Raw genomic sequence first — 10,876 nt, forward strand, 5'->3', positions numbered from 1 at the left:
TATAGATATAGAGATATAGAGAGATATAGATATAGAGAGATATAGATATAGAGATATAGAGAGATATAGATATAGAGATATAGAGAGATATAGATATAGAGAGATATAGATATAGAGAGATATAGATATAGAGAGATATAGATATAGAGAGATATAGATATAGAGAGATATAGAGAGAGTACATTTTTTTAATCCCAGTATATGCTGTAGATAAATATAATTTTTTACCATTTGCTCTGAATTTTTGCTTAGAGAGTTTTAGAAGCATCGTGACAGCTGTTGATTGTTCTTTGTCCCTTTTCTATCTGTTCCCAATGGTCAGCTTGGCCTGGGCCACACCAACCACGTGCGGGAGCCCACCCTGGTGACGGTCCTGCAGGGGAAGAACGTCCGGCAGATCTCGGCCGGGCGCTGCCACAGTGCGGCCTGGACGGCCCCCCCTGTGCCCCCACGAGCTCCGGGTGAGGAACCGGCAGTAGGACAAGAGGGCTCGGCCTTAAGCTGTGCCAGGGGAGGTTTAGGTGGGATATTGGGAAGAAATTCTTTACAGAGAGAGTGCTCAGGCATTGGAACGGGCTGCCCAGGGAGGGGGTGGATGCTCCGTCCCTGGAGGTGTTTAAGGTGAGACTGGGTGTGGCATCAGTGCCATGGGCTGGGAAGCACGGTGGGGTTGGATCAAGGGTTGGACTTGATGATCTCAGAGGTCCTTTCCAACCCAGCTGATTCTATGGTTCTAACTGAGGTTTTATGGCCATTTGTTTTAGTCCTGCCGGGTGTTCCTGAGTTATGAGTGCAACAAGAATTCTGAACATTTGGGACAAAATTTGTTTAGTTTTATATCCATGCAGGGTTTCCTGTTATCTTGGTCTTAATTTGGCTGCTGTCGTGGTTTAACCCCAGTAGGCAGCTAAGCTGCTGTGGGTAAAATCAACTCCATCCCAGCCAAAAGCAAACCAGCTCCCCTTTATCAAACACTGCTTTGTTTCTCTTCCTGTGATAGGTGTTTCAGTGCCTTTGCAGCTCGGTTTACCTGATGCCATCCCACCACAGTACGGGGCACTGAAGGAAGTGAGCATTCATACAGTGAGGGCAAGGCTGAGACTGCTGTACCATTTTTCTGACCTCATGTACTCTTCGTGGAGATTACTTAACCTCAGTCCCAATAACCAGGTAAAATTCCTTTGGAAAAAACTGACTTGGCTCTGTTGTGTTATGCCATGTTGCTAGAGAGTTTCTGGCCAGGTTGAGATGGATCTTTGTAAAAAAAATTACAAAAAAATATAATTCTGGATTAAACCAAACTTTGTCAAGGTATTGTTCTATATTTTCACTTACACTAACACTGACATGTCAGTGTTTCAGTTTCCAAGAGCTTTTTAGCTTTAAAACCAGAAAGCACTAACCTGTTTCCTGAAGCACTGGAGTGCCAGTGATTGCTCTGAAGGGTTTTATTGTGGGAAGAATGGAATTAATAGCCTTTATTGACATGTTTATTCTGGTGCTGCTTTATTTCAGAACAGTACATCTCATTACAATGCTGGAACGTGGGGAATAGTGCAGGGCCAGCTGCGGCCCTTGCTGGCACCCCGGGTGTACACCCTGCCCATGGTGCGCTCCATAGGGAAAACCATGGTGCAGGGCAAGAACTACGGGCCCCAGATCACTGTGAAGAGGATCTCAACCAGGTCAGTGCTGCTTCCACAGACCCTGTGTCATGCTGGTGTTCACCCATCTCCTGAGCTTTGGGCGTTCTGAGCTCTCTGTCCAGCTTTGTTAGGGCAGTGATTCCGTAGCCCTTACATTTGAGTTACGTTGTCTGGCTGTGTTTCTCCCCACAGAGGTCGGAAGTGCAAGCCCATCTTTGTCCAGATCGCAAGGCAGGTGGTGAAGCTGAACGCCTCAGACCTTCGCCTGCCCTCCCGGGCCTGGAAGGTGAAACTGGTTGGAGAAGGAGCTGATGATGCAGGTGGAGTGTTTGATGACACTATTACAGAAATGTGTCAGGTATGTCTAGGAACTCAAAATGCCTGGGGAGAGGTTTTGTTCTCTCTTACAGTATTTTTAAAATTTTCCTCTTTGCAGCATAGCAAGTACTTGTTCTTCAGTGCTGAGCCACGGCACTGGGGCTGCCTGCTTAGGGTGTCTCTGAGGATAAAGAAATCTTCCTAGATTGTGTCAAGGAGATGCTATAAGGCCACACTATAACTAGTGTTACATTAGGCTCCTTGGAATTCTGAGATGGCCCCTACACATTACAGGAGCATTTTGCAGCCTCCCATTCTGTCCAGCCAGGACCTTCTTTGAGAAGCTGTGCTGTATTCCATGCCTGCAGCACATTCCATGCCTGCAGTGCAGAAGCACCTCAGGCAGGTGCTTCTCACATACCTGAAGACATTTTCACCTCTCAGATTCAGTGCTGGAAAGACCATCAGTAGCAGGAAGTGCCTGGGTTTGCCTGTCTGTGACCAGGATACTGTGGCCATTTCAGTCCTTTCAGATTCCCCAGGAACTGACTGAAGGCTCCAGGCTGCAGGACTAAGACAAAGCTGATCCATGCTCATGTGTTCTGCCTGTGGTTTTAAGGATGTCTCAGCCCTGTGACACAGCTCTGATTGTAGCCAGGAGAAGGATTCAGGGCAGTGCTGGCTGCAGAAGTTTGGTTGTTCCTTAATCTTCCAAAGCCTCAAGATACAAAGACTGAGGATTTGGGAGGTTAATGAGTCTATCTGCTTAGTCTAGGACAGGACAAGAGCTATGGGTAGTGCTGGAGCTGGCACTGGAGTCAGAGTTAGGATAGAGGATGGAGAAACTGAAGGACTCCATTTATTAGTGAATTTTCTGGAGCCTGTAAGACCAGAGTAGGGTTGATTCGGGTAAGGGCTTGAGGCGTAGTTTTTGGGTTCTTTCCTAGACAGTTTACATTCAATCTGAGGTGTGATGAGGGTTCAGAACAAAACTGAAAATTTTTTTGAATCTTGCAAAAGCTGCACCAGTAGGAAAAAGAGGTTATGGCTTCTGATTATTTTGGAAACAGGCACCGGGAATGTATCACAGAGCAGCCACAGGAAAATAACAATTATAGGCTGACATAAGAGCAAGTTTTGGGGGAAAAAAATGCTTTTATTACTTACAGTCATCCTATGATGTTTACTTTCTCTTCAGTGTTTTGTATTAATTTGTAAAGAGTAATCATCACTATAGTGGAATATTCTGTCATGTAATGCTATAATGTCTTAATAATTATGACATAGGTTTGTTATCCCTGTGTCTAAGAAGGCTTTTTTGTTGTTGATTTTTAAGGAACTGGAAACTGGAATCGTAGACCTGCTCATTCCTTCCCCAAATGCTACAGCTGAAGTAGGCTACAACAGGGATAGGTGAGTTGTGCAGGACTTGATTTATTGCAGATGGTAGGGGTTGAAAATCCAAATCTAGTAACTGTTTTATACCAAATGATGAGGCTTCATGACTGTCTCTAGTATATTTTTTCCTTCAGGTTGTAATGTTACTTTATTATGGAGGAGAGGGCATGGTTTTAACATGAACTTGCCGGGTTACTGATGGCAGAGTTCAGAGTAACATCAGGAATGGCAGCCCTTGTGTCAGGAGTGCTGCCTTCCTCAGCCTCAGGGTCTTAGCAGCTAAAGAGAACAATAATGGTCTTGTTTGGCCACCCCTTGGCGACAAGTGTGTGGGCAGTTTGCTCTTTTACTTCTGATGAAGTAGCATAGAAAGGATACAGAGTGTTTTCACTGATTCTTTGTTGTTCCAGGTTTCTCTTTAACCCTTCAGCATGTTTAGATGAACACCTGATGCAGTTCAAGTTCCTGGGCATTCTCATGGGTGTGGCTATTCGTACAAAAAAGCCATTAGATCTTCATTTGGCTCCAATGGTCTGGAAGCAACTTTGTTGTATCCCACTCATCTTGGAGGATTTGGAGGAGGTAGATCTGCTCTATGTGCAGACCCTCAACAGCATTCTTCACATTGAAGACAGTGGGATTACTGAAGAAAATTTCCATGAGGTAAGATGGGAAAGTTGAAGCTTTCGGGTTTATTCTGGAAGTGGTTGCTTTGTCAGATTGACCTTCACTTCAGTATTTATATCATTTCAGTCTCCATTCTTGGCATAACAAGCACTTTGTGTGCATTTAGAATAGTTTGATCTTAGTATATGTAGTTCTAGGTGACTTAGAGTAAAAAGTTAAACTTGTATCACTTACACTCACCATGCTTTTCCTGTTTTGCATCACAGATGATTCCTTTAGATTCTTTTGTTGGCCAAAGTGCTGATGGTAAAATGGTTCCCATAATCCCTGGAGGGAACAGTATCCCACTTACCTTTTCAAACAGGAAAGAGTATGTGGAGAGGGCAATTGAGTACAGACTCCATGAGATGGACCGTCAGGTAAGACTCCTTGGGACCCATCCCTGTTGGGAGTGGGAACAGGGGGGTGATTTATCCCAGTTTCCATTACAGTTTGTGGCAAGAAAAGTTTAGCTTTCTGCATCTTGACTGTGTCCCCGTGGCTTTTCTTCCCCCACAAATTGTTTTGGGGTTTTCTTTTAAATTAGTCCTGTTTTTCTCAGTAATTGCTCAGTTGGCAGAAGAGCATTAGAAATCAGAGCTTGTCTACACTAGAGCAGCCCCACTGCAACCACTTGAGAAAAGAATTTTGCATTTTTGTATGCAATTTTGCATGCTGGGCACTGTAACTGGGCATTTTAACAACACAGAGGCTATCTAAAGTAAATATTATTGACAAACATTTGTTTAATTTGAGACTGTTTCTCTTCTGCTGTAACACAAAACCTGCAAATATTCCATGATATGTTTTGGGAAGTGTTTGTTACCTGTTTGCCATTTGATCAGTGAACCTGTGAAAGCAGTGTGCTGATTACAAGGTAGAGATGCATGTGTGGTATTGTCTGTGTTGGAGAAGCAGCTTTCTCATCAGAGGTACCAAATCCTAAGTCTTGTAGAACGAGAACATTCTCACCATACACCTGAGGTGGAACAAAGTGTTATTCGTATTTACACAGTTCCTTGGGTTAGCCATCATCATTTGTGCTGCCATCTTGTACTTTGAGCAGTTCTGTTTAGTATCAAAACGTGTTTTTAAATGTGCAATTACAATTTAAAATATCTGTGATGTTCTCCTGGATTTTGAGAAGCAATCCAGCCCTTGCAGGGGGCGCACGTGTGGGAGGCAGATGTTCTGTAATTCTGTCTCTCTATCCCATTTCTCAGCTGAGAAGTTATTTCTGGTTTTGGATGGTACAGAAGTGGTGGAGGTGAGACAATTGCACTTCAGATGTCTCCTCTGTTTTTGGCCAACAGGTGGCTGCTGTCAGGGAGGGAATGTCCTGGATTGTTCCCGTTCCGTTGCTGTCCCTTCTGACTGCCAAGCAGTTGGAGCAAATGGTCTGTGGAATGCCAGAAATCTCCGTTGAAGTTCTGAAGAAAGTTGTGCGATACAGGGAGGTGGATGAGCAGCATCAGCTGGTGCAGTGGTTCTGGCACACCCTGGAGGAGTTTTCCAATGAGGAGAGAGTCCTTTTTATGAGGTTTGTGTCAGGAAGATCTCGACTGCCAGCCAACACAGCTGATATCTCTCAGCGATTCCAAATAATGAAGGTTGATAGGGTAAGTTGCTGGGTTTATTTGGCTTTTTTGTAATTAATATTATTTTCTTATTCATCTCTATTATGGTCTGTCCTTTGCCAGTAGGAGACAGTTTCCATTGTTCTAAATTTACAGGAAAAGTATGGGATGGGACATGCTCTGAGTTAAGCCCAGACATTTTTATTGTGCAGAAGGACATAGGCTGCATGAATTGCATCTTAATTAATGTGGGGCAATCAGTGATTAAAGGTCAAGACAAGTTCTTGCACTAGAAACAGACCTTGTTCTATTGTAACTTGCCCACAGTGATTTTCTGTTCCAATCTCTTTTATTGATTTGGTAATTTTCATTCTGGTTTTGAGTGTTAATTTTGTCTGAGTGGCAACATATGACCAGTAGTGAACTATAACGATTTTAAACCACTGCAGTGAGTTTACAGTGTGTTATTTCACATACAGGATGCATTCATTTGGCATTGTTTTGGGGCTTTGTGCAGTGAAAGCACGTTGTCTGTGAACAACATGAATCAAAAACGTGACAAAATCAAATGACAGTGGTTTGTCTGTCATCTTTGGTCAGGTGTCTCTTATGTTGAGACACACTCTGGTTTGGAATTGAATGTTGCTTGGTACAGAGGGCTGAGGAGTGGGATCAGCTGTTCAAATAGCTGAGTTTCATCAGTGAGTTATTTACAAAGTAGGTGACACAGCAGTAGTTTTGCACATACTTAAGGATGAAACAAATGCTGTAAAGGAGAGGCCAGTCTGTTTCCTAAAAGGAACTTGGGGCTAGAATGATATCTTTATTGATGATCTGCATGAGGGGATTGCATGTACCATCAGCACATTTGCAGATGACACCAAGCTGGGGGGGAGTGTTGATCAACTGGAGGGCAGGAGGGCTCTGCAGAGGGACCTGGCCAGGCTGGAGAGTTGGGCTGATTCCAACGGGATGAGGTGCTACCAGACCAAGGGCCGGGTCCTGCACTTTGGCCACAACAACCCCTGGCAGCCCCCTGGGCTGGGGACAGAGTGGCTGGAGAGCAGCCAGGCAGAGAGGGAGCTGGGAGTGTGAATTGACAGGAAGCTGAACAGGAGCCAGAGTGTGCCCAGGTGGCCAAGAAGGCCAATGGATCCTGGCCTGGCTCAGGAACAGTGTGGCAGCAGGAGCAGGGAAGAGATTCTGCCCCCGGACTCAGCACTGGTGAGGCCACCCCTGGAGTGCTGTGTCCAGTTCTGGGCCCTCAGCTCAGGAAGGACATGGAGGGGCTGGAGCAGGTGCAGAGAAGAACAACGAGGCTGGGGAAGGGACTGGAGCACAAGTGCTGTGAGGAGAGGCTGAGGGAGCTGGGGGGGCTCAGCCTGGAGAAGAGGAGGCTCAGGGGAGACCTCCTCACTCTCTACAACTCCCTGACAGGAGGGGGGAGCCAGGTGGGGGTTGGTCTCTTCTCCCAGGAAGCAGCAGCAGGACAAGAGGGCACAGTCTTGAGCTGTGCCAGGGGAGGTTTAGGTTGGATATTAGAAAGAAATTTTTTTCAGAGAGGGTGCTCAGCCATTGGAATGGGCTGCCCAGGGATGGGGTGGAGTCACCATCCCTGGAGGTGTTTAAGGTGACACTGGATGTGGCATCAATGCCATGGGCTGGGAACCACGGCGGGGTTGGATCAAGGGTTGGACTCAATGATCTCGGAGGTCTTTTCCAAGCCGGTCAATTCTGTGATTCTGTGCACGGAGAAAGCTGACCGGCAGAGGCAGGGAAGGGAAGGAGCAGTGAAATATGTCTGCACTGGGTGTTTTCCTTGATTCCCAGCCCACCAGTGTCCCCCCTTGTCTCCTCTCCCGCAGCCTTACGACAGCTTGCCTACCTCACAGACTTGTTTCTTTCAACTGCGGCTGCCCCCGTACTCCAGCCAGCTGGTGATGGCCGAGCGCCTGCGCTATGCAATCAACAACTGCCGCTCCATAGACATGGACAATTACATGCTCTCCCGGAACGTGGACAATGCCGAGGGCTCCGACACGGATTATTGACACTCTGTGAACAAAATCACCTTCCTTTTCCTACAGATAGTGCCCTAAGTCCAATTCATCGTTGACATAATTTTACGGTAACCATAGATGTTTTAGGAGCATAAAAAAAAAAAACAAACCAGATGTTAATAGGTGGTGGCCACATTTTAGTTACTCTAAATGTAACAAAAAAGAAATTAGATGTTTTTATTTTTTTGTGATTGTACAAAAGAAAAAAGGAAAAACAAAACAAAAAAGTCCGATGGGTAAGTTTTTTCTCCTTTTTTGGTCACTTTTGATAAGTTTGCATGGAGACATTTTGGTGCATTTTTGTTGGGAATAGTACATTTGTAAGCCCTCCCAGTGAACATGAAGAGTTGTACATTGTGTATAATTGTTCATTAGCCAGGACTGTTTTACATGAATATTCACATATTTATTTTGTTTTAATTTGAATTGCCTGTGCAGGGTTCCTTATGCAGAGAAAAATAAAGCAAATTCAAGGATCGGTGGCTTGTTATGCATTTGTGAATGGGGATTGGTTGCCTCAGTCTTCGTATTTTTTATATTTTCTCTCAGGAAGTCATAGTGTTACAGTGTTCAGGCAGGGTTTGACATTTGAAGCACCTTAAAATGTTTCTCTTCACAGACTGTGATGTGTAGCCCTGCTTTGCTTTCCCAGTGTCCAAGGGGCTGCTCTGTTTGGGTGTTGATCCTCCTACTGCAGTACAAGTCCATCTTGTGCTTGGTTCCTTCTTGCTTTTCCTTTAAACATTTTGCTCCTCCAGAGGAGCTGTTGGCAGTAGCAATGTGCTGCCAGCTGCACTCAGAAACCTCTGAATCTTTTGGCAAAAAAATGTTTTTTTAATGTACAGATGGACAGAGTTGGTTCCTGAGTACAGAAAACTGGCAGTGGAGGTGACAGGGCAGTAGTTGAGGCTGTGGGTTTATGCGTGTTCTTGGCTCTGCCTTTACTCTCCTTTTGTTGCAGCTGTACCTGTTATGATCAGCATGGTTTGGGTCACACTGGAGTTCCATCCTTGGTTAGGACAGAAATGAGCTGCACAGGAACCTCTGCTCTGTGTCTTAGGGGAGTGCTGGGCAATGGATAATTTCCAGTGTAGAAAAGACCTTGTTTGTGTCAAACCAGAAATGCTGCTTGGTGTTGAGGAGCAGGAGGGACCTGGAGAGTGTCCCCAGGTGAGTCAGGGCTGCTCTGCCCCCGTTCCCCCCATCCTCATCCTCTCTGAGCTCCTGGGGAAGGTGCTGTGGGGCCTGAGGGCAGGTGAGAGTGTTTATCAGTGTCACCTCACCTGGGACAGGAGTGGTCCATCTGAGCCTGGAGCACAGGCAGAAATTCCTGTTGTTTTTCTTCACATGTTCACTGTGTGTTCACAAGGATGACTTGGGAAATTCCTGGCTGTCCAAGACTGAACTGGTTGTTGCTGCCAGTTCAGAGTGCTCAAAGCTTGATAAGCCGTGGGACTGTGCAGGTCTGGGTTTTACTGGTGACATTCTCTAAGTCAGGACTAGTTGTTGGCTCCTGGAGAAGGCACAAGGTTTGTAGCTGTGACCCCCACACTGCAGGGGGGGTCAGCAGGCCCTGAAATCAAGTAGACCTTGTTTCCTGCCCCCTTGTGTGTTCTGGTTCCAAACTGGACTGAGTTCTTGGTGTTCTGGGGGAGTATATGGACCTTGTGGTCTAGATTTATGGGTGTAATACCTAAAAACTACAGTATTACAAATAAAAGGGGAAACTGCTGTATTAAGTCCTGTATTATTGCCTGCTGGACTGCACTGATGTGTCTCAGTGCTACTGAGTTGTCAGCCTGTTTTAATCAGGCAAAGGAAATAATAGAGCTGTGCCTAAAAATTGCAGTTTTATATGGACTGTGCAATTGGCTTCTTGGATAATGAGGGTATTTTTGGAGGCAGTTTACACTGAAATGAAAGAGAATGTTGATATAAGTATTGATGTTGATTAAAGGATTGTGTTTGATGGAACTTTAATGGCTTGGAGCTAAAGAAAACCACAGGCCTCTTTTCATCCTTCCATCATACCCTGAATAAAATGTGATCACTTTATATACTCAATTTTCAAATTGAATTGCTAAGGGAGAAAATTTATTATTGGTGCTGAAAAAATGTATCAACACAATTGTGTTCAAATTTTACCATGTCATGAACAAATATCCTCGTTCACGTTGGGGGAGAGCAAAGTAAAATGACTTTGAGCATTTGTATGTAAATAGGCAAAGAAACCAAGTGGGTGTTTTAAGATCCTTTTAGGCTCTATAAAGTAAAAAAAAAAAGCTACACCACCCCCCACCCCCCAGACAGTCCTGAGAGAAAACTTGCAGAAAGGTTTAAGTAATATGCAGACAGATGCAAACCCACTTTCATATCTCGTAGCTGCTTGACAGTCTGTTCCTGTTCCACCTCCAGAGCCCTGTCTCTCAGCCCAGGGGTTGGAGAGCTGGCAGCAGGAGAAGCTCTTTGGTTCCTGGTGTGACTGTGTAAATTCCTGCCTTGTTTTGGCTGATCAGCACTCTGACACTGGTGTTGTGTGTCCAAGGCAGGAGTGGTGCCAACATCCCACTTTGCACCTCACAGTCGGTCTGTTCAGCCTTTCCAGGCTGTGAGTGCTGGGTTGGGATTTGCTGTTTGTCCTTCCTGTCCACACTTCCAGTTCTGTTCCTTCGTGGTGCATAAGGGTCCCACTGAAATCTGAGGAATGCCAGTTTTACAGTGTCATGCCATTAAATAAGTCTGAGTTATGAAGATGCAATAATCCAGGTATCTTCCTTGTTTGTTTTCTGGGTGAGTGTTTCTCACAGACGTTCACACTGATCAAGTGTTTCTCTAGAATTCCAGCTCTGTGTGACTGAGTTGCTGTAATGCTGTGCTTTATTTCTTAGCTCAGCCAAATAGAGTGTCCCAAGGATACCTGTGGATCAGTTAACCAGGATGGAAAGGAGCAGTGAGTATATTCCATTATGCTGAGAGCTGTAAAGTTCTCTTTCCATTTTTGCTGCAGCACACGAGGAGTGTTTTCAGGAGGTCATAGCTGGCTCAGCAGTTTTTGCAGAGGAAAGAAGCCACCCTAGGCAGGTAGTCTAATAAAACAGTTCTGCTGAAATTATTTGAAACTTACCTTCCTAAGGAAACTAGAAATACAATTTTACCATTCTAGTCTTGCAGTAAAAATTGGCTTCAGGTGGAATTTTGATAACACGTTTCC

The 10,876-nt window shown here is 45.1% G+C and overlaps 1 protein-coding gene across 2 annotated transcripts in view; it reads left to right on the forward strand.

Annotated features, from left to right (window-relative positions):
• HERC1 (HECT and RLD domain containing E3 ubiquitin protein ligase family member 1) overlaps positions 1–8,138 on the forward strand; it is a 113,081-nt gene extending 104,943 nt beyond the window's left edge. The window contains exons 71-79 of one of the 2 annotated variants that reach the window (XM_017816915.1): positions 323–461; positions 1,001–1,170; positions 1,516–1,685; positions 1,839–2,004; positions 3,301–3,377; positions 3,773–4,025; positions 4,256–4,408; positions 5,342–5,647; positions 7,471–7,857. In XM_017816915.1, the coding sequence (XP_017672404.1) occupies positions 323–461; positions 1,001–1,170; positions 1,516–1,685; positions 1,839–2,004; positions 3,301–3,377; positions 3,773–4,025; positions 4,256–4,408; positions 5,342–5,647; positions 7,471–7,656 (1,620 nt within the window). In that variant the 3' untranslated portion in view covers positions 7,657–7,857. Of the gene's footprint in view, positions 1–322; positions 462–1,000; positions 1,171–1,515; positions 1,686–1,838; positions 2,005–3,300; positions 3,378–3,772; positions 4,026–4,255; positions 4,409–5,341; positions 5,648–7,470 lie in introns of both variants that reach the window. The other variant, XM_017816914.1, reaches the window with a different exon arrangement.
• The last annotated feature ends 2,738 nt before the right edge of the window (positions 8,139–10,876 follow it).

Source organism: Lepidothrix coronata, unplaced genomic scaffold, assembly GCF_001604755.1.
Source record: "Lepidothrix coronata isolate B3197 unplaced genomic scaffold, Lepidothrix_coronata-1.0 Scaffold58, whole genome shotgun sequence".
In the NCBI taxonomy this organism is placed as follows: Eukaryota; Metazoa; Chordata; class Aves; order Passeriformes; family Pipridae; genus Lepidothrix; species Lepidothrix coronata.